The following is a 24728-nucleotide window of genomic DNA, read 5'->3' on the forward strand; positions in this document are numbered from 1 at the left end:
TTTAATTCAAAGATGCTCCAAAAGGAGTTGCATCTGGAAATGAAAGGGCTGGATAGGTGACCATTTAATGATAATGGCAACATTTACTGTTATGAATGGATAGGACTGCTGGTTTCAACTAATTTGGCAGGTTTCAACAAAACAGGTGCACATAAATGTAGCACCCTTAAAAATTAGTGAGAATTTTTTTTTTTATTTAGGAGACTAATAATGATTCTGGATGCATAAACGTAACCAATAAAGATTTTTCTTTCAAAAGTCTTTTTCCCGTGACTCAACTTCCAAGCAACTCTACCTGGATGACTGAGAATCTTCATTGATACAATCACCAGATGTTCAAAAGAAAAAAAAAATCCACAAATCCTTCTAGCAGCAGATAAGATACAAGGCAAACATTTAATAGGTTTTCACTTTGTTTAGTAAGAGAAATTTGTTTCTTTTTGATATTTTTAACTATGATTAATCCTAAAGAAAATAGCTCATTCCAAAATTTTCTGTATTTCAGGAAAATATGACCAAAGTAGGTGGAATCTCTTCATAGGCTAAAACAGCTACAACTTCTTTTCTTTAAGGCTAATATATACAATATATATTCCTAATGTGTCTCTGACTAATTATTATTTGGAGAACCAGTTTGGTATAATGGTTAAGGCACTTGGCTACATACCAGGAGACCATGAGTTCCAGTCCTGTCTCAGGCACAAAAGCCAGCTGGTGTCTTTAGGGCCAGTAACCCACCTCACGATTGTTGTTATGGGGGATGGGGATGGGGGAAGAAGGAAGAAGGAATGTTAGATGTTCTCTGCCTTAAGTTATTTATACAAATAATAAAGGTGGGATATAAATGAATAAAATTCTGACAATAGTCTGAAAATTCCAATAAACCAAATACTTCCAAGCTAATATCCTAACTGTTCCTCTAAACTTACTAAAAATTCTATTGCATACACATATTATCAAGCTTCCACTGTTGAAATATCTTTTTTGCTGGCTTATGCATCCAGAACAGAAATAATTAAGTACAAGGTAACTAATCAAGCTACACGTCCAGGTATCCCTGACCAACTCCTGTTTCAGAGAATCCCTAAGTAAAGGCGACATAATCTTCATATGGGGCAGTCTTTCTGCAAACATAAATGCCGCATCCAACCATGCACACACACGCCGCAATATCTGAAGTGTTTTCTTAGCTGGGGAAAAGATGGTTTCTAATATTCCACCCTGGAAATGTTGCTATTCCTTGTGATTCCACCTCAAGACTCTGCAATGTAGGCAACGTCCACGGGGCAAGAAACAAATGAGTTCTGTATTGGCAATATTGTGGCTGCAACTGGTTCTGCTGCCTTCCTATGGGAGCTGCCCTTTGAATTCTTCTGAGCTTCAGATCTCCTCCGCTGAAAAGACTTGAGCAAACAAACGCCCCAAGCAAGCAAGCGCACGCAGGGGACAACCTACCCATTCACCCGGAAATACTTTTCTCTATGTCCCCTGAAGCTGGGAGGGACTTGAGCAGTTTGCGTAATGCTAGCGTCAGAGGGCGAACATTAAGAGGGACAAACGTAGAGATAATAGATTAACAACCATTCCATACCGGAACCACTATTAAGTCGATTATGACCCCCTCATTTTCTATTCCGGCTATGGGCGCAGTAACGTCGTCATTCATTCACGAAGAAGCCATTGAAGCAGTTCAGGTTTTTTTTTTTTTAATTTGGCAACTTGAAAATGCGTGGACTTCAACTCCCAGAATTTCCCCAGGCAATAGCTGACTGGTGGATTCTGGGAATTGAAGTCCCCACGTCTTCAAGTCGCCAAGTTCATAAGTTCTGAGCTAGGCGATCTTTTTTGCCATTTGAAGAGTATCTATTCTACGCCATTCATTTAGGCTGCCAATAATTCTAAATCTAAAAGGTTTCCAATTCATAAAAATTGGGACGGATGCATTTGGCAACAGCTGTCAAAGGGGAACACAATAGAACAGCCCAGTTACGCTCACTACTGCATTTTTAGATCCGAGACTAGATACGGTTCCACATACTTTCGAATAGAGTAGCTTCGTCTTGTTGCAACATTTTTCTTTGTTCTCCGTGGGCAAACGTCTGGCACTAACACACCCTGTATTTAAAGTCTGAGATTTCGAAGTGTCCGATATACAATTTAGAGCCTAGGCTGAATGAAGTTCCTCTAATGACGGTTTCCCTTGCGGGATGCAGCAATTATGGGCATTGCACAACTGTTCCTGGGTTTCGTTTACGAACTTTATCTGATTTAAGCAAAAGAGAGAATGGGAAGATTACTAAGCAACATGACGACAAAATCCTTTCCCCCTAAAACTTTTGTGCATTACCAAACTGGAAATCGGAAAAAAACAGATATCCTTTCTGTTTCAGATAATTTTTTCTCAAATCATCAAATTATGGACAATTCACAACAATCAAACATCTAATAGTTTTTGATAGTGTGGCTCTAAGGCACTGATTTTTTTTAATGTTATTTAATTATTTATTATGTTATTTAACATACATTTATATTTTCTTGACCATCTGAAACTATAGAGAAGTCATAGAACACAATAGCCTGAATGAAGAAACTGGTAAAAATCAGAGTTCAGATTTATTTATTGTACTTAGTTGCATTAAAATGTGGATTCAAGGGAGATAATATAAAGCCACCTATTTTTTATATTAGATCCGTCTAGAAACAATTAAATAATTGAAAAATCTCTATTTGCATAGAACGAAAAATAACAATGAATTCAACTATTTCCTATACCCCAATTCAAAAATATGGATCTGAAACATAAATCCTAAGGATGGGATTGAAGCAGCGATTTTAATAGATTATCAAGATGCATCTAAAAATATAAAATCATAGACATTGAATGAGTCTCACTTTTTTTTCCTTTGGAACCTACTGTTGGGTCACAGGTGACATCTGTCTATATGCTGTGGTTTAGGTGGAATCTGAAGAAATCAAGAGAATCCATGCTTTGGATCCATATATTTACATCATCATAGCTCCAAACCAATTGATTATATGAATGTCCAATAATAATTTATTCTCTATAAAACATCTTATATGATGTTAGATAAGAGTTTCAGCTGAATACTATGTAAAAATCATGAAGATCCATATTGACCTTCCTTTTGATCCGGATCCAATTAAAGCCTTTTTTGGAAGAAGCAAGGATCATACTATTGCAACAAAAGTCCCAGCCTCCTGATGATCAGTTCAGAAACTTATTTTTGGATTTTGATGGAGTTCACTTCCCAATTGATTCAAATAGAATGGCTCAAATTCAAATTCATGGCTCACTCTATTGTCTAGATTTAAGAGAGAAACTTAACTTTTATTGTAATTAGTATTGTATTGTAATTTCTTTTAGGCTCCAATACAGTTGAAGAAAGGCTGCAAAAATTATATTCTCCCACTACTCTGGTTTTGGGGACAGAAAATAGTTTGGGGAGGAACCAAATTTTTTTGTCATCCCACTTATGGTGCCTGTGATCCCAATCAAACTACTTTTGAATTAAAAATAATGAAGTCTGAGATTCTACTTATAATGACCACTCCTGTACACTCAACACCTCTTGGTTCCTTGAGTCATCTATAACTAAGTGTTGTTTATCCATAGTTTGCACTGGGCAGAGTCAAATAGGTTTTGAAAATATGTACATAATGTGAGTTTGAATAGTAGGTCTTCTGGTGACTTGATTTTCCTTCTTCCACCTTCAAAAGGTTGAGTGGGTGGAATATGTGAGCTCAGATCTCCTGTTTCCAGACCTTGTGCTGATAGACGTATCTGATTATGGTCATTCTTATTGCATGTCCTTGCTCCTGCTTTTGGCTGTTTAGGAAAACTAAATATTGAGTCTTCAATTTGTGTATAAAATGTATAGGTAACTAGTTTGTAGAACTAAAAAGATAAGTATTCTGTTTCTGTTGTATACTCCAAAATGGTATTTGTTAGGAAAAAAAGAGTATCAATCTTCTGTCTCTGGACTTGCAAAGTTATCTTTCTGCTTTACCAATTGATGGAGTGGAGTTGAGTTTTTTCAAAACTATTCCTTTATGAGAAAATATTTTCTTTAGTGCCAATGTCAATACTGTATCCTTGGGCTACTGTATATTAAAGGTGCTTTTATCATTATATATGGACAAAATACTGCTTATTGAAAAACTTAATATAGCTTGAAACAAGTATAAGCTTGTTTAGTTGGAAGCAGTTTCATCAGTAGCTTTATTTGCAACATAATCCTATGCATTTTGACATAATGACAAAAATACACTTGCAATGTTAGATTGGGTGAGAAAAATCCAGATGGCAATCGGTGGCAGCAAAGAGGTAGAATGTTCTGTGTCTCTGTTGCTATCCAGCTGTTATCTGGATTTATGCAGCCCATGTATTATTGCCTTACCATGTAGAGAAGGTTTGTTTTATCATTTACTAAATTAAACAAAAATACATTGAATCAACAATTACACAGCAAATTGACATAAACATCTTGTGCAACCGAACATACCAATATATATAGGTCAGCTATTTTTGATAGCCCCAGTATATTAAAATAGTGTAATAATTCCTCAGAAATTTGCAAGGCATTCTAATTGTCCAGTTAGATAGAATAATGAAAGTCTTTTTTTTTTTTTTACACAAATGGGGATATATAATCCAGCATTTTCAGTGATTTATTATGTAAGTGCTGGATTGTCACACTTAAAAGAGTTTTAATGTCATTGTTCTGACATGCATTTAAATATTAAATTGTTCATATTGTCTAGTTAGGAGAATTTCTCTTCCAAATGCAGAAAGTTGTTTTCTCTTTTTACGTAGAAAAGGAGGCATCACTTTTTTTTAAAGAAAGTGATTCAAAATCTTGTCCATGTTTATCTCTTACTATTATCTCTTATTTGAAAGTTTTCTCCTATCACTGAATGCCAACTGTTTAATCTCTGTGATTGTTTGCTTCCTGAAGAAGTCATCATTTTACGCTTCAGAAGTTTTTTTTCTGACAATTATTATGATACATTCAGTTTCAAACTTTAACAGTTCAATCTTTTTGTTAACAAATGGAATGAGAATTTGAGTAAGGGATATTTATTTTTATTTTGTGATTACATTTTTTATCCCTTTATATTTATAAGTAAGGTGCTAAACATTCATAATACTCCTTCCTTCTCCTATTTTCCCCATAACAACCACCATGTAAGGTGGATATATGCCATTGATTTTAAGATTTTTTTTTGTATTCATTCAACGAATAAGAACATTTTGTAAATACTACACATCATACAGCCTCATGCCAAGAACTTTAGCCTTGAACAATTTAATTGCTACAGGGACGAAGTTGTTCCCCGATATCTTTTACACCACAGTTGGTATCGCCTATGCCAGGCTGTGTGTGGAACCTTGCTAGTTATGAATGGACAGAATAGAATTTCACTTGCATGTAGTTTGGGAACTTAAAGAAAATGTTTTAAAAATAGATGACTTACACAAATGTAAGGTGAAAGAGTGTTTACTGTTCTGTCATCTTGGTAAATCTGCTGAATGTACAGATTAATGCGAATTCTTAGCTCTGATATTTTTAAGTAGAAAAGTACAGTTTCTATCAAAATTCTTACTGAAAGCAGAATTTACAATTTTAATAGTGTTTGTGATTCTGAATTTTGGCAAAACCTTTAACTGATCAACTCATTTTCCTGCTGTCTTTAACACAACAGATGTCTAAGCACTATTTCTACAGCTATACTGTTTTAAAAATAAAAAATGATTAGTTCACAAATTTCTTCATGTTTTAGAAGAAATCTTATACGTCAGATCAGATATAGTTTCACAATATTATGTTTGATGTAGTGACAGAATTCCTCCTGGAAACCAAATCACAGTTCTGCAAATATGCATTGAACTACTTGGGAGAAAAAGAAAATAAATAAAGACGAAAAAAAACCTGTACTGATTCTCAACATTTCCCTACTATATGCCTAGAAGTTGAGTCATGGCAAATGGACTTCTTTTTTTGTTTGTTTGTTTGAAATGTTTCACTGCTTATCCAAGTAGTTTCTTCAATATTCTTCTTCCCTAATATATGTGATTCTTAAAACAAACCTACTCTTTCTACCAAACCTAATTGATATATCCATCTTTTCCAAAAACATGACTGTCGGATATAACCATCTTCTTATAACTGAAGTCTGAATAACCAATTTTGAAAATAAGCTGCTTACAAAGTCATTTTTAAAAATATGGTTTGACATTTTAGAAAGCTAGATATTAATACATAATTAAATAAAAAAACATCACTTACTCTAAAACCAGCAAGAGATTTATTTTCTATTTTGTGTTAAAATCACATGCATAATTATAGAATATTTTATCATTAAAAAAATACTTTACAAAAATGACAGTTTACCTGCAACTGCTATAAAATTTCTTGAAATATATATAAAAAGTTGCTTTCAATAAAATAATAATAAAGCAACTATTTAAAAAAAGGCTGTTATCCATATTTTTACTGATGCTCTGCATCGGAAAATAATGCATTTATACACTGATTAAATGGTCAACCTAACAGTTAGTTTAAAAGAAGTTGGATCCACTGCATATGGAATTGAAAATAATGCATAAAATAAAGATATGAGTAAAACTCACTGCATATCTGCAGATGATGGCACTGCAAAACATCTGAGAAGCCACCGTGCCAGATTACAATTGGTGGATGCTATGTTTTGCTTTCAAATTTCCCGTAAAGCTGGATCACAGCATTTTTTTTTGTAGATTATGTATGAACACTGATGGTAATTCATAATTCATACTTTTACTGATCAGTAGGGTTTAGGGAATATGAATCATTTAATTTCAACTCCCAGTCAGTTTACATAACAATTAAAATAATTAGCTTTATGTATTTTGGTCACTGTTGTCACTCTGGAATATTGCCCCATAAGGATCACTGTTGATGCGTTTATACACAAAATGGAAGACCTGAGGCTGTGGCCGACTGTGCAGTTCAGCTTTGATTTTTTGGGGATAGGTATCTTCTGTCAGTTGCTGCCAAGTGTCATCAATAAAAAGAAACAGGCTAAAGTTCTCAGGATTATCCACTTTAAACTTCTCAGCACAGAGCTGACACACATCTTCTGTAGTAATATATGGCCTCACTAGCAATGTTTTTCCTGTGCAGCCACTGTTGATTTCCTGGAATGCAACTCGTAGATAGTTCTGGGGAGGGGGAAAATATATTGAAAAAATTAAAATGTACAATCGGTAGCAAAGCATTCAATTCTACATTTTGCACCAGTATAAATAAAGGAATCATTATCATCATCATCGTACTCAAAACAGGAAGGTATTAGTCAGATGGTGTTGCATAATATTAATATGCAAATGGGTATTGCAAAGACTCTGAGGGAACATATAATGGGTTCAGAGAAAAAAAGGAGGAAGGAAGGAGTTGATAAAGAAGGAAGGAAAGAAATGCAAAGTAGGCATGCTGGAATACAATTTGTCCTTGTAATACAGATAATCCTCACTTAACAGCCCTAACTAGGACTGAAATTTCCATCACTGAGCATTGCGGTCAATAAGAGAAATATCACATGATCTCACTACTTAGTAGTACTTAGCAGTTTTGGTAGTCCTAGTTGCAGTCAAGGCCAAGACTTAGGAAAAGACCACATGCATCTCCTGTATGTTTTTTGTTAGTTGAGTGAAATCTTTCTCCCCGTTTTTAATTCTAAATGCAACTGATACATTGCATTTGACTTTTTCAAAGGAAGGGTTGCTTAACTAACATCAGCCAGGGGAAATCATCTGTACGGTGCTATGCACTCTATCCACCAGTCTTCTATCTTGTACAAAACAGAAAAATCACTTTCTGGAAAACATAAACAATACCTGAAAATCATCAACAGATGGGATTGTTCTGTTTGTTGTTCTCCGCTTATGCCACTGCCTGAGAGTATTTCTGGCCTCTGAACACAACAATCTGGCTGCTTGCTCTTCTTGGAAATTCTTAATTAAGGACAGCGCTCCATATGCACTTGTCAAATAGTAGCCTCCTGTGAAAATTACAAGGAGAGAAATAATTTAATGAGTTGGTTATATGTGGAGGAATAAATCAAAACCATATCCATAATTTCCATGAAATATTAATTTGGAAGAAACTCAAAATAGTTTGGCAGTTATGTGGAAACCTGTCAGAGTCCTTAGATTTCTCAGAAATTTGTTAGGGATTCTTAGTGAGGAGATCAAGTCTTTAAAGGCTATTTAACTATCATGTTTTCCATTATAGCACAGCACTCTAAAAAATAATAGTATATTATTCATTTAAACTCTAGTGAGGTTCAAGCGATCTGGTTGAAATGTCATGAATACCGAAGATACATGTTTACATTTTGAGAATATTCTACAAAGGAGAAAAGTTCTGCAGCAGAAATGCTTATACAGCAAAAAGGAAGCTTCAAAATAGTTATGCCAATGGTGAATTACAACTTTTCTGTTCCTTTAGTTTCTATCTTCATCTATTGTTAGCCTTGCACAAATATAATAGGTAAATCAGACGCTTTACATTATCACCTAAAAGCAGGGATGAGTAAATTGGGAATCTATGACCCACATAAAGTCTCTGGCAGAGTGTGGTGGGACCTTGCTTTTCAAGAAATTGATCAGTTTCAATTTCACTAGGAGTAAAATCAGATTGATCTAGTGATTAAAATGCTGGACTAGGAATGGTGGAACTTGAGCTCTAAGTCTCACCTTCAGCATGAAAGGTAGCTGGGTAACTTTGGGACAGTCACTCCCTCTAAGCTCTAGGAGGAAGGCAATGGCGCTTCTCAAACTGCTGTCTAGAAAACTGAATAGATTTGTCTAAGGCAGTAGCATTTTTTAAAGACTGATTCAAAACCAAAAAGAAAAAAAAAAGAAAGGGAGGGGGAGGAGTAAAGGAGAAGATTCAGTCTTTTCTTTCTAATGAAAAAGGTTAAAAATCACGACAAATCAATTGTCCATGGGAACAAAATTTAACAATCTGTGGGAGAGAGAGAGAGGATGTATGTGTGCAAAGGTACTATATCCATGTGCATGCTGTATATGTGCTATTGTATGCAATCACACATACATTTGTGTCCAGCTGAAGGTGGGGAATATCCTCGGGAATTATCACGTGACTGGAGTTTTGAGACATTTCCTTCAGCCCCTCTAAGCTCTTTCACTAGAAAGGGAATTATACCCGCCTCTCCTCAGCCACCAAAGTTTTGGGAAAGAGAAAGCCTGATGTTCTTTGGTGGCCTAGCAAATATCAGCATCCAGCCTCTTGGCAAGCAGCTGACTTGAAGTTGTTTTTGTTTTCTCTTGGAAAGGGAAGTTTCTGGTCCAGATTTAACTGCTTCGGCATTCTTTTGTTTTCATCTGTCTTGGGACTGAAGGGAAAGAGTCTCTGGAATGTTTTTCTCTGTTCCAGACTCATGCTGGATCAAATCACTGAAAGTGTAGAAATCTAAAGAAATAGTTCTTTAGAATGAAAGACATACTCTAGGCCCTATTTAAAATGCAAATATCTTCTGAAAATGCTTGCAATCACTTTGAATGCTACTTACTCCCAATAGAAGAGTCAACAGATACTTATAGGGAACAGACAAATTTATATGTTTTTCTCCAGAGGTTATGCACATGCTAAGACAAATACAGTTTTGACTACATTAATACAGACTGGAGAGAGATACTACTCATGTTTCTTTCTCACAACATGCTTTTTCTGTTAAAATCATTGACCTATATATCTAAAGGGTAATATACAAAAAGCTGAAAACACACTAAAACAGTGGTCCCCAACCCCCGGTCTGCGGACCGGTGCCGGGCCGTGGAGTACCTGGCACCGGGCCGCGCAGCGGCCGGGGGACATGAACGCTGCAGCGCAAAGGCTCCTGGGCCGTGCGCAATGGGCCGTGCGCAAAAGCTCCTGGGCCGTGCCCCCACCCCTGTGCGCGCTCAGCGGGCCGCGGCGATAAAAAGGTTGGGGACCACTGCACTAAAAGAAGTACCTAATTGCCTCACTATTGCATGACACTAATGCAATGCACTGATTCAAAGATCCAGCTATGAATGAGATCATCCTAAATTAGAAACCTCTCTCTGCCATTTCTCTCAGCCCTCCTTTTCCCTTTAAAGCAGTTGTATCTTTACCTGAGATCAAGGAACTCCAAATCAAATATTATATCAATAGAATCTGCAGGATGGGAGAAAATCTCTGCACAGGGCCAGTTGTGCTAATATGCAAAAATCCACTCAGGGAATACAATAATGCCTGTGGCAGGGCTACAAGAACATGAATGCAGCACATTGTTGGGGAGGCATAATTTAGGACATTTGTGTGTTCTGCCTGGAGTCCACATGCATTGGGAAGTGTACGAAGAATCTCTGCATGGGATATGAAAAATTGGCTCAGATTACTTGTGGGACTACCTCTCCCAAGGATATCTGCTCATCCCACTAGATTAGATAGGGTGAGTATGTTCCAATTCCCCATTTCAATGTTACAATTTAATGGGACCTTGGAGGCATGCCTTCTCAGTGGCTGCCCCAGGCCTTTGGAACAGTCTCCCACCATTAATCAGTGGGACCCCTATTTTTTTAAACTTTGGGAGATCTAGGAAGACCTAGATTTCCCCCAAGCATTGGCATAGAATGGGGGCTTGAGTTGTGCGAAGGTTTGGTCTAGCTCTGGGGGCAGGGAAGGAGGGAGAGAAAGTATGTTTTAAATTATATTTTATGGATTGTTAAGAGCTATCTAAGGTCATTTATGTGATAGGTGGCCATATAAGTCCTGTTAATAAATAGAAGTCTTGAAAAAATAAAGAATAAAGAATTGAGAAAAAAAGAATAACAAGGAATACTTCCTTAATGAATGCCTTTTAATATCACTCCTGCTTATTTTGAGTATGAAACTTTCAAGGTTATGTTGAACAAGCCTGAGGTTTCTAGTGCAAACTTTTGATTAGTGAAAGACAAATACTAGTGGACTTTCTTCAGTGCTTTTTATCAATGTCTATGCCGGGGTTGTCAAACTCAAGGCCTGTGGGCCAGATCCAGCCCATGGGGAGCTTAGATCTGGCCTGCAGGCTGGCACTGGAAATAGTGAAGGACTGGCCCATGGTGTTTCTGTCAGCGAAAACGGAGCTCAGGAGGGCCACATGCGGCCCCCCTAGGCTCTGTTTTAGGCTGCAACAGCCTCCTGCAGCCCTTTGCCAATGAAAATGGAGTTCAGGGAGGCTGCACGTGAGCTACTCGGGCTCCGTTTTCAGTCACGACAGCCTCCTGCCAGTGAAAATGGAGCCAGGCAGGCCAAGCGCGGACTCTCTGAGCTCCGTTTTCACTGGCAAAGGGCTGCAGGTGGCCGTCGTGGACAAAAATGGAACCTTGATGAGTGATGTCAAGCTGGCCACATCCACCTGAACACACCCATGGCCTCTCTCTCTCTCTCTCTCTCTCTCTCTCTCTCTCTCTCTCTCTCTCTCTCTCTCTCTCTCTCACACACACACACACACACACACACACACACACACACACTGAGCCTCCCAAGATCAAACACAACCCTGATGCGGCCCTCAATGAAATTGAGTTTGACACCCCTGGTCTACGCCATCTAACCATGGCAACTGCTGGTAGCCAGACTTCTCTGTAGACTTTCCTGGCTCTCAAAATGGAAATACAAATCTGAAGTAATCCACTTCTATAATGCAGAAGGATAATTTTTAATTGACACTCAAAAACATAAATATGAAAACCCCCTTTTCCATATTAGTGGAACGCAGTAAGAGAGACTTTCAGATATCTCTTGGATATCACAAGAGATATACCATAGCTTGTTTGTTTTGTTGTGAGGATAGTCACATTGAATCAGAGTTTTTGTTCAAGCAATGCATGTTAACATACTGTAGCTATTATAATCTAAATTAACAGGCTAAGAGATTTTCCAGTTTCCAAATATACACATACAGACACATAGACACACACTTCATTGATTAAAAAATGCCCTCCTTTTACTTCTGGGAAAAATACTTTTAATTTCATTTGGTTTGGTTATCTCTTTGTTTTGTTTTGTAGGACTTTTTTGATAAGCAGTTGGTAACAAGTTAGAAGCCTTGGCATACTTTTCAAGCTTCCCTATTCAGACATACTATCAGTAATCACATTCCTGGGAGAAAAGTCATCATCCTTAAAAGTTTCAAGGACATTACCTTCTCCATGCAGCAAGGATGGGTCCAGCAGTTCCATCATGTACTCAATTTCAGCATCTAACTCCAGCATGTCACACTGAGCCACAACATAGGTCAGCACTGGCAAAAAGTCATCAGCCCCATACATTCTCCCTAGGGAAAGGATAGGAAATGTAGAGAGGCAGAACACAAACAATAGCAGAATTAATTGCCAGATCTTTTTGCTATTCTCCATTTGTAAAAGCTGTGCTCTCCACTTTCATTTTTATCTATAACAAACATCAGATACCTATTGTCATTGAATATACCCTGAGGTTTATAGGAACTCATAGAGCTTTTGGATTCAGCCTTAACTTTCCTTATAGAGGAGGAATTTATTCTGATATCATTTAGATGCTCTCAATAGTCGTGTCTCAAAAGAGTTCCTTAAGGAATGGAAGCAGGATGTAATACAGAACAAATAGCTCAAAAATTTAAGCAAATTATCTCTTGTTCACATATTGAAACACTTCATGAATCAAACCACTTGTGTAATAGTCCATACAAATTTGACAACTTGATATTGTAAGGCTCCTGATTAGCTTCATAACCTTCTACTAACTAATTTCAGAAGTTGGTTCATCGTACATCTTCATGTTTTTGGAGATGTACGAAAGTAGATTTGAAAATCACCAATTCATGATTCTAATGCTGATAGCAACAGCATTTTTTTTATTTAGGATTTTTTGACTGGTAAAAGAGGAATAGTATCTCTGGAAACATTTGATTTAAAAAAACCATTTTTTATATAAAAGAATCTCATTCAGCCATCCATGTTAGTAAATGTCCTCAAAAGTTTTCAAATAATTGAACTCCACAACATAATTCTTGCATTATCAGGTTTGGAAGATTATTGTTTACATTGAGCAAAGTGGTCAGTTTGGGACTCATCTGCTAAGATGGAGATCTTATATCACATATGGAGATACCAGAGAATCTAAGCTATTATTAATCATCCAGTATAAAAATAGTTGACTTTTGCATTAAGCACTTTGTAACAGTCTTCAATATATAGTAACACAACAGCAGCAATTCAATGGTGTATATTGAATGAATGCCTTTTCCAGCAGTGAATATGGAGGTGGGAGTATAACTGCAATTTCCAAAGAAGCATGGAATATTCCATATGTTTATTTTGTTATTTTGACTCTCAAAAAATTATTTTGGTGCTTAAAAACAATGTGAGTTGTCACCAATATGAAGAGCCTTTCTCATACAACAGTGACACACCATTTAAATTCAGACCAATAAGCATCTTTATAATTACCTCTATAAAGTATTCACAAAAGGAAATCTGAAACATGGTTAATGACAACTAAAATTGTTATTTTTCCCCCAACACATTCAACATATCTAGCCCTATTCATACAGAAATCTGATACAGTCTGAATTGCACCAAGATTTGGAAAAAAATATGTCGCCTTACCTCATCTGGAGCCAAGATTTAGACTGTCAAAAATACTACAGCCGTGTATGATACTACAATACATCAGAAATAAATAAAATGGTTTTTTTTTTCTTGGCAGATGAAATGGTTCTCATTTTACAGAAACATCTCTGAATAACTTAAAACTCTTTGCCCAAATCTAACATTTACCTGAATTATTTTCCATCACAGTGTAAATCAGTTTGCACACTCTTAGTAGCAACATAACTTTTTTTTCAGGAGAGTACATTTTCTGCATTGCCATGAATTTGACTTTAATCTTTTCAACATCTACGAAATCTGGTGTTGGGACGAAAACACCCAGCTCCTGAGGATTTCGCTGCCGCACAAGTTGAAGATTCTCTTTCAACTGCTTCCATGAGCCATCAGCTGTATGGAATTCTTTCAACATCATCTCAACATGGTCCTTGAGGGGTTTCAAGATGCATTTATGCATGGCCTTCTCTAATACCACATCTAAAAAAAGATAAACAATCTAAGAACGTTACCTGGCAAAGAAGCTGATTTTTGTTTCCCCATAAAAAGAAAAAAAAAAGTAATTACTTCATCCAGGAAAATTATTTAATTAAATTTTTAAAACAATTTTAATGTTAAAAACACTCTACCAGCTGCTTTCCAACAAGAAAAAATGGCCATTATCATCTTTATTCATGTTAATAGGAAAGACAAAACTGTAAAATAAAAATTTGTTCATTATAAATTTGTCATAAAATGAACAGATTTTCCTGAATCTCAGAACTAGAAGTTTAACGAATCTGAATATTTTCGTACAACTTGGAGTTGATTCAGAATGAAGCTCTCAAAAGAGAAATCATACTCCTGTTTAATGTACCATTTTCGCTTTTCGAGACAAAACAAAACTACTTCCATTTGGAAGAAAAAAATTTCCTGGCTGATTTAGTAATATATAAAGATTTAAATCTTCAGCTAAATATATAATTATTGGGAAACTTCTGCATCTAAAGCATGATATTAAAGCTCTATAAATACAACAATCCAGACTTAATATGTTTTGTCAACCTTGCCTTGCAAGCTTGTGAGAAATTCTTAATTACTTTACCATAAAATTATGTGGTTTCTCAGGATCATTTGTGTACCCTACCTTTTTGTTATCTGCAAATTTGATCAGTACTTCCTCCATCCCTTCATCTAACTTATTAATAAAAATGCTGATGAATACAGATCCCAAGAATGAACCTTGTGACAATCCACTCAATACCTCTCTCCAGATTTAATGAGGAATCATTACTGAGCATTTTCTGAAAATTACCTTCAAGCCAGATAGTCATCCACTTAATTGTCAGGCCATTCAGGCCACATTTAACAACCTTGCTAAATCAGAATACTATGATGTACTATGGAGTACTTGCTTTATTGAAAGTAAGAGATATTATATTTGTACCATCCTAAAATATACTAACAAGTTTAGCAAGACTTGTCCTTCACAGACTTCACTGCTGCTTGTTCTTTACTACTACATTGTTTTCAAAATGTTTACAGACTAATCTCTTCAGGATTTTCTTTAAAATCTTCCTGGGTTTGGACTGCTCTGTGATTCCCCAAATCCTCCTTCTTTTTCCCTTTCTGAAGCTAGGGACATTTAATCTCATTCAGATATCCGGGCTGAATGAGGACATATTGGACACAAGATTTAAACTCTAGAGACACAAGATTCACATTCATTTGGACTTAAGAGATATTGCCTGACCACCTATCTATCAATCCAACTGATTAATTCTGCCCTTTGATTTTGCTTGTCATTACATAATACTCAACTGGAAAACTAGATACTCTATAAATGACTGGTCCTTATTTTGGGCTCCAGGAAATACATTCAGTCCATTTTTGAAAACACCTAATTTAAATCATATCCTTAACATTAATTGCTACATTATATCTCCATTATTTTCTTGCTCTCTTCACACACAGAAAATATCCTAAAGTCACTGACAGTTGAGCAGCCAATACATTTGTTATTATTGTGGTTGGTTGCACAATGCAGTCAGCCAGATGTTCAGACTGTCGGAAGAAATATGCATCTGGGTTCAGTTTCAAGTGGGGAGAAAGACACTGGAAACATGGAGCTGCTTGGAAGTATGGTTTAATGGAGCAGAACCATTAAGCACATGGTCCTGGTGCAGCTGAACACATGAGTGGAGAGAGATTTATACCCTCTCTTGGGTCTTGCCCTAGAGCAGTGGTTCTCAACCTGTAGGTCGGGACCCCTTTGGGGGTCGAATGACCCTTTCACAGGGGTCGCCTAAGACCATCGGAAAACATATATTTTCAATGGTTTCAGGAATAATTTTATGGTTGGGGGTCACCACAACATGAGGAACTGTATTAAAGGGTCGCAGCATTAGGAAGGTTGAGAACCACTGCCCTAGAGCTTCTTGTTCCTGTGCAAGAAATGTATCCTATTGGTTGTCAGACTCCCAGGAGGCTATGCAGGGGTCCAGCTAACCTTGTAGGCTGTCTGTGTCCCAGGCTTGGTTGAATCTTGCTGGGTGATGATGTAATGAAGATGCTTATGTTCTGAAAGGGTGTTGGGCAATTCCTATTATGGCTTAATGGTTTAACCATGGCTTAATGGCTTAATGGTTTTGTCCTGGTTTGGATCTTGAGTGAGGGCTAATCCTATCACCCTGGACCTGAAGGCCTTTTGTCTTGTAGATAAGATGGTCCAGTCTTTCTGGGGCTATTAAAACAAAGGTGGGGGCTGCTTTCCAAGAGCATGTTTCTCTTTTTCTCATCCAGGGAAATATAATATTCTCCCTTTTTAATATTTCCTAAAATATTTCATTCTTCTAGGAGGGGTGTGGGTGCTAACTTTCTACAAGACTTAATTTGGCATTTTTAATCCATATTGTTGCACAGTCAGTCAGTTGTTTAGACTGGATTTGGCATTTTTATTCACCTATCGAGTCCTTTCCAAGGACCTGGCATAAGCAGATGTTGATGTTTGATGATGTTAATGGTATTGTCACAGGATATAAACTGTCCTGAATAAAGTAGCCTTTTGTAATTGACTTATGGTGATTATTTTCAGAGTAATGGATAATTATGCATAAAACCACTAGCATATTTTTTAAAAAATAACCATTTGAAAAGCTGAAAGTGGTGGTGGAGAAAAAATAAACACCAATTATAAATATGAAGTTTTGTTATAAAAGATTCTTAATAAAATGAACTTATATTTCAGGGGGTGGAGAAGAACATTGGTGATAATGCAGGAAACTACAGCTGAGAATATGATACACAAACTGCAAATCTGGGGGCTGTGTTAGACTGAAAAAAAAACTTGGCCTCTCTCTCTCCATTGAAAGACAAAACCAATCAGCAACAAAGTCACTGCCACACACCCACACAAGCATTAACATTGATTTTTTTTTTCCTGAAAAGGAGGAAATGGTGTAAACATCTTTTATTTTGACAGACTATCCATCCTTTCCTCCCACACTTCTATGTAGAAGGTTCCCAACCAGTTGGAATCTCTGAATAAACTGCAACACTGTTTGCCAGAGACACTATGTATTGTGTATACAAACAGTCAATATTTGTAACCTTGAATGAATATTTGTATACCTCGGCACTAACCAAAAAAGGAGAACTTTTATCAGTTGTCTATAGCTTCACTCCCTCTGAACATTATTTTTCCACAATTCCTGACACTTCATCCCAATGCAAAGTTATCTTTTCTGACTCTCCTTTAGCAAGTGGCGATCTGTGTCCTAATGCACTCAGTACAATATGAAGAGCAGAGATGCAGCAACAACAATGATGCTTATCAATTCAGTTTAAATGAGTAGTTTGAGGGAAAACCTTTTTTGCAGAATTTTTGGTAATTTTACAAAAAGTTACTTGGCAGATAGAACATGAAAGGGGCTGGGGGAGAAATGGGGTGATTCCTTGGTGGCAAGGTTATTGGATAGGACTAGCATTTCACTAGTGTCTGAAGGCAGTTATGTAAAATAGGACATGTGAAGTTGTTTTATGAGCTACACTACAATTTTTGTAAGTTTCATTCTAAAAATAATTCTTTTCCTGTTCATCCAATTAATCATTATAGGTTGCTCAAGAATTTGTCTCAAACAACTTATGATAATGACACGCCAGTGGTGGGTTCCTCCCGGTTCTGCCGAGCGGTAGTGGTGACGATATGACATCACCGAACCAGTTCTGTCCCCCCGCCCCCCTGTGTTATTCTTACCTTTTATTTGGCCCCACCCCCAATCTATTGCTGCCTCCTGAGTCCCAGCTGATCGGCTAGAAGGAAAAAAACTGTTTAAACTGTTGCTGCAGGGCTTCAAAGGGCCGCCCTACAGCTGATCAGTGCTAAAAGGCAGTGTGGTGATAGACCAGTGCCTCCCAAAACAAATGAGTAGACCGGTGCCTCCAAAAACAAATGGGTAGACCGCTGTCTCCAAAAACAAATGAATAGACCGGTACAGTTCTGCAAGCAGTTAAAAGCTTGGTAGACCAATACCTCTGCTAAATCCTAAAGAATTGTCACATGATCATCAAGCCATGCCCACAAAATAAGCCACACCCAGAGAACCGGTAGTAAAAAATTTTAGAACCCACCCCTGTGACATGCCACTATCAATCTAAAACACATGCACACATAACTGTCTCAAAAAAAATCCACTTTGGTGCTCCTCTTGAAAAGAAAAAAAATCCATGAGGAAATTAACCAAACAAACATTGATAAGGAATTAAACTCCAATTGTCCTGAAGAAAATTTTCTAAAACTACTCCAATGAAAACTCAGTTGCAAATTTTGGTTGAATGTCTTTGGGACAAATTTTGGTTGAAAAATGCAGTAAGAGTAATAAAGCAAAAAAAAAAAAAAGGTATAAATTTCTGGAAAAATTAGATAAGCAAAATATTTAAGGGTTGTTGTGGGGCCCTCAGTACTGTATCGTGCTAAAAACATGTAACAGTTATTTTCTCATCACTTTAAAAACAGGGTATCAGCTAAAGAGGTGGTTGAATCATTAAATGACTAAGTCCTGGAAACTGAGAAGTACTTTAAATAACTCCATTAACTTCCATTATTTGCCAGGCACATAATCATGTCTTGAATCAGCTTCTTACAGAGAGGTTTTCTGAAGAGCCAAATTCAGAAGGAGTTACAAGAAATGAAACTTTAGGATATTTAACAAATCAGCCATTTGAACTTAATGATACATATCCAAACAGAGTAAAGAAAAGATACCCCAACTTCCAGCAGATAACAGCTCTCATTCAACAGTAGTATTGCCAATGACTAGCAAAACTGAGTCTCGCAATTATTCTTTTCTTTAACTGCATTAATCTGATTTTAGGGCAGTGGTTCTCAACCTGTGGGTTGTGACCCCTTTGGGGGTCGAACAACCCTTTCACAGGGGTTGCCTAAGACAGTGGTCACCAACCGGTGGTCCTTTCGTGGTCCACAGAGAAATTTTCGTATTTTTACATTTTTGCAGGTGGTGCAATACGGAAAAAGGAGCGCAGCCCTCGCCATCCGGAATGAATGGTGCTGTTGTGGTGGTGGGGGAGAGGGCGGCAGAAGCGGGAAGAAGGGGCGTTTGCCTGAAGGACTCCATCCCGTCACTGGGAGTCCAGGTGCTTCAGCAAATGGCGCACTGGATTCGTATTAGTGGTCCGCGAAATTTAAAATTATGAACTTGGTGGTCCCTGAGGTCCAAAAGGTTGGGGACCCCTGGCCTAAGACCATTGGAAAACATATTTTCGATGGTTTTAGGAATAACTTTATGGTTGGAGGTCACCACAACATGAGGAACTGTATTAAAGGGTCGCGGCATTAGGAAGGTTGAGAACCACTGTTTTAGGGGAAAGTATCAAAACCGTTTTCCCCTGCACTTCAATTTGCTTTACATGAAATCTCATGTGTTTCTCAATGATGATCTCTGGCTTAAAAGATTATCCAAATCTGGTTTTGAATTGATAAAGTTGTTTATAGACTGAGCCTGAACAAGTACAATGCTGCATTTTCCAGAGATTATGTTTAGGATTGTAGCTACAAACATTATTTTTTAATCACCATACAATTCTTTTGTGTTTTATCACATGGGCAATTCTTAATTAACTAGAGTTACTTTAAGCCTCTCCTCAGGCAATTAGCCACTCCAAAGAGGAAGTATTTAAATAGTATGAATAGCTTTCCTTTGACTTCTGGAATGTCCATCTGCTTCCTGTAGAAAAACACTCTTTTGCAATTTTTGAGGCACAACACGTTAATGAAAACAAATATTTGTGTGAACTTTTGTCCTAAAAGAACCTCTCATTTCACTTTATTTATTTACTCAAATTTAATCTTACAATTCATAATATATCACTATAGTTTAATAAATTAAAAATAAAGCACCAGTGGTGATATCCGGCTTTCACTCTTGCTATGTAGTAACTGAGATGGTTTCAATAGGGTGAACACTCCATGGAGCATCCCAGAACCCAATTCTAAAGTGACCCCCACCAATTTAAACAATGAATTGGTTAGGAAATTTAATAAATAACTGCTTAAATAATTTTAAGTGGTAATAGAAAAACAACCGTAGAATTGGAAGGTACCTTAGAGATCTTTTAGTCCTACAGTTTACTGCAGGATTCAGTTGAACATCTCTGACAGATGATCATCCACCCTAAATTTGAAAACTAGTACAAGTACAGTAGTCCTTAACTTACAATTGTTCATTTAATGACAGTTCAAAGTTATAATGGCCTCAGAAAAAGTGATTTACAGCTTGTCTTGCACTTACAACTATTGGTCACATGATAACAATTCAGACACTTGGCAACTGACTTGTATTTACAACTGGTTGTAATATACTGCGGTCATGTAATTAAAATTTGCAAGCTTTCCAACTGGTTTCCAGCAAACAATGTCAACTGAGAAAGTTGGATTTGCTTAACAACTGCCTGATTTAATGACCTCAGTAAGAATGGCCATAAAATGAGGTCTGGTAACATAATGACTTTCTTTATCACCACAACAAATTACCATGGGAATTCAGGTCCCAATTGCGGTCCTAACTTGAAAACTACCTGTAAAAGGGATCTCAACATTTTATATAGCAGTCTGTTCTACTACTGGCTGACAACTTGCCTGACAGGAAGTTCCTCCTGATGAGCTTGGCCTACTTCCCAAGTAGTTTTGATGCAAGATCTATTCTGATCTTTGGCTTCTGGGATAATAGAAAGTAAACACAATCCGGCATTGTTTTTCTCTTGGAGAAAATGTGATGTGATCTGAGGGTGCCACAGTTAGCATTCTTGGACTGCTATTGGAGCTTATTGGAGCCTCTTCTCTCTCCAGGAGTGAGGTATCTGTTTGTTTGATAAATCTGTCTGAAGCATGTAAGAGCTCTCCTCAGTTTCCAGAGGGTGCTTGGGGTTTCTCCTAAAATCCTGGAGGCAACTCTGCTGAAGATTTGATTGCCTGCTGGAATTGGGAAATGGCTATAGCATGGGCTAGGGATTGTACTTGAGCAGCCTCTCATTGTTTGTTGAACCAGAGAAATTTCTTTGCTCAGTGAGAGCAAACTCTGAGAGTTGAAGCAACAAAGAGGTTGTCTAGAATGGTCCTGATGAAAAGAGTGAGTCTAACCAAACACAGAAAAAACATCAAGTTTCAGCCTACAGCATGGCAACAAAAGTGGCAACATGGCAAAATCTCTTTTACGTGTTCAGTGTCTCTTTCTGAAGTTACTTGAACCCTTCCGGAAAGAGTGGGCCAAAAAAGCATTTACTGGGACAGTATGAATAATTTGCATTGCATTTTGAGTTAGATGCCTGCTGGTCAGGTTCAACAGAGGTAATGGAATTCTGTGAATCCACCTTACTATAAAATTGAAAAATTCTGGAATCCTTGCCATGCCTTTGTCTTGACCTGGCCTATCCTGAAGGGCTGATATTAATCTTGAAAGCTGAAGAAGTGTTCCAGTTTATGGAACTAAACAAAATCAATGTGACATTATTTTGAGTTTCTTTCTCATGCTTCCTTCTGTCTTAAAACTGTAATCAGTTCTCCAAATCCCCACCAAAAAGCTCTCTCCTACATTCCCCTGAGACAGCGCTGCATTTCTTTACATGGGAGACAGCTGCAATCAGGAGGAGGAAAAGTCTTCCTTCTAAGGATTTACAATAGGTGATTGGCCTTTACTGAGAACATTGATCCTTGAATAGTGATGAATAAGAAGGGTTTTTAAAATCACTGTAATCATGAAGTAGACATTCACTGGTTGGGAAAAAGATAATAATCTGTCATAATTATGACAGATCTACACAAAGTGTTAAATTGCAGACATCATCCAAACAAGAAAAATTTGCATGGTCAAATCTACGGTTTTTTCCTATTGTAATATATGGCTGTGAAAGTTGGAGGATGAGGAAGTCTAAACAAAGAAAATGGATGTGTTGGCATTGCAGTGCTAGAGAAAATGGTTGAGAATACTTTGGCCACAAGAATAAATAATTCAATACTAAATGGCTCACTAGAAATCACTAAAAAACCTAGGGATGCTACAGCTTAAATGTTTTGAACATAATGATAAGTCACTGGAGAAGCCTCTACTGCTTGAAAATAACTGAAGGCATTCAAAATGGGCCTAGGAGAAGGCTGCAAAATGAAAACTCAAAGATGTAATTACTGATAGACCAACCTGGATGAATTATGTCCACTGTATCACCAAGGTTTGGAAGCAACTGAATGATTGAACAGCAAGAGTAGCAGTTCAAAGTAATTCCCTGAACTCACCACATGGCCATCTTGATATTATTCAGCATTTGGTCTCATAACTTTAAGCCATCGTAGGGAGTGAAGAGGGATACTGAAAATTGTTTTCTTTAACATTGGGAGGTACATGGGTGGTCCATATCTGATCTAGAATGCTTGAAATACTCCAGAGTCATTAACTTGGTAGCTTTGGCAATCTGACTTTGTAACATCTTTGTAAAATAGAGACATTTCCCCCTTCCTTATAAAAACAAGAATCAAGGCAAAGGAGGAGAAATAACACTATCTGACTATGAGATGTGAAAGGAAGTTGCTCTTTTGCACAATCCATACAACATATTTAATACATCACTATGCAATATTGCAATGACAAATTTTTCATCCTATGAAACCTGCCACGGATTGTTTCCTATGCTTCCTAAAAGGCATTACCAAGTTCATGTCGATGTACCTTTAAATTCAGTGGTTAAAAGCAAAATAAATTGCATGCCAAGACTGTTCTGTTTGTGACTTTCCTGGAAATATCTGGCATGGAAATATTTCTTGGAATTCTTGGAAATAGTATGTTGGATCAGGCAGTGAACATGTGCACACAGAACTTGTCAAATCACATCATGAACCAAACTATTACTTCACTAGTGTACTTCATTCCTTCTGTAAGCACTGAGATCACAGGCCTCTGATCAGAAACTGTTATCCTAAATTCTTCCTACAGAACTGAGAATAAAACTTATTTGAAGTAAGCCTCATCTGGAGACATAAATGTAGAGAAATTAAATAACAATAAGTAAGAAAATTTGAAAAAAAAATCACTATTTAACTAGTTGTAATATTTGTTTTCCCTCTCTATATACCCTGTTTCCCCCAAAACAAGACATCCCCTGATAATAAGCCAAACTGGACTTTTGAGCGCATGGCAATAAGGCCAAGCGCTTATTTCAGGGTTCAAAAAAATATAAGACAGGGTCTTATTTTCGGGGGAATATGGTATTTGCCATTGAGAGCCTGAATTTAGTCTATGGAATAGGCTGGCCTTGTTTTGTTGCCTAAGATGACTCAATTGATTTGCCACATAGTTCTTGCCTAAATCAGCAACATCTGATGCATCTGCTCTGTTGTGGTTATTTGCAAACCTCAAGATTGGTGAAGGCAGCAAAATTGTTCAAAAGCAAAATTTCTTGCTTGCTTAAACTGCCTTTCCGCAAAATTAAGCATGGGTCATCAATTGTTCAACTAAGCACATGCAGCTAAAATGCACTACCCCCCTCCCTTTCACACACACAGACACAGAATGGCATTAACAAAAGAAGAATGTAGTAACTTAGCAGATCACCAAGGCTAAGATTGTTTTCTCAACTTTGGAGTACACATCAAGGCATGCAAATTATACGTTCAAACAAAGCACAAGTATATTTCAAAATCTTGATACAAAGTACAATATTTCACTTAAAGTTATGACACTATTTTTTTTAAATCACAGGCTGTTATTGCATTGGCAATAGTGTTGAATCAACACTGACTCCTACATATGGAAATCGCTATTTAATTAAGGGAGGCCAACATTTTCATCCCAGAAACCACTATTCCAAAAGAGTTTTTCAACAAACTCTGAGCACGCTGAAACAATGAGAAGGGGAAGGAAAACAAGTCAATGAAATGAGCTTATAGGGAAAGTATTTTTGCCTTGAGGGACATTTTCAAGCAAAATGGATGCCACTGATACTTACAAAAATGAATAAAAACAACACTAAAAAGTTAACTTGGACTTTTATACACATCTTTCCATAAATATTTAAAATGCTTATATAAAGACAAAGCAAACAAAATCAGAGATAAGTAACACCTCCCTTTCTTAGGCTATTTTTTTTACTTTAAGAACCTGTTCTTCACTTGTTCTGATTTGAGTTTTTTTTTTTAAAAAAAAAAACTGTAGGATTTTATTATCCCTGCATTGCATTTTGTACTGTAAGGCATTAGAGTTTGATGCTCTTTAAGGGTTTGTTTCTTGAAAAAATGCTTCTATTTATTGTACTGTTGCTTCTATTGATGTTTCATTTTCATAAGCTAAATTTTAAAATAGAACATCAGATTACATACATTTTAAGTATTAATAAATAAATCCTACAAAATGACTAAAAACTGCTACTCCCAATCATGATGCCTGATACTGTACATTACTATATTTCTACAATTAAATTTCTCTTAACACTAGAGTTCTGGAATACTGTATTCCTTTCCAGAAAGAAAACTGAAGCCCAATTTTAGTAATAATAACAAATTCTTGTTTCT

General features: G+C 36.9%; 1 protein-coding gene across 1 annotated transcript in view; it reads right to left on the bottom strand.

The window, feature by feature from the left end:
* Positions 1-6439: 6439 nt before the first annotated feature.
* Positions 6440-24728, bottom strand: part of RIN2 (Ras and Rab interactor 2) — a 53426-nt gene continuing 35137 nt past the window's right edge. Inside the window, exons 8-11 of the mRNA XM_070939137.1 lie at positions 13853-14158; positions 12238-12369; positions 7898-8061; positions 6440-7222 (exon numbers count right to left, since the gene is read on the bottom strand). Coding sequence (XP_070795238.1) covers positions 6902-7222; positions 7898-8061; positions 12238-12369; positions 13853-14158 — 923 coding nt within the window. The 3' untranslated portion in view covers positions 6440-6901. The remainder of the gene's footprint in view (positions 7223-7897; positions 8062-12237; positions 12370-13852; positions 14159-24728) is intronic.

This window comes from Pituophis catenifer, unplaced genomic scaffold, assembly GCF_029215685.1.
Source record: "Pituophis catenifer annectens isolate HBS135680 unplaced genomic scaffold, rPitCat1.0.hap2 SCAF_3, whole genome shotgun sequence".
NCBI classification, from domain to species: domain Eukaryota; kingdom Metazoa; phylum Chordata; class Lepidosauria; order Squamata; family Colubridae; genus Pituophis; species Pituophis catenifer.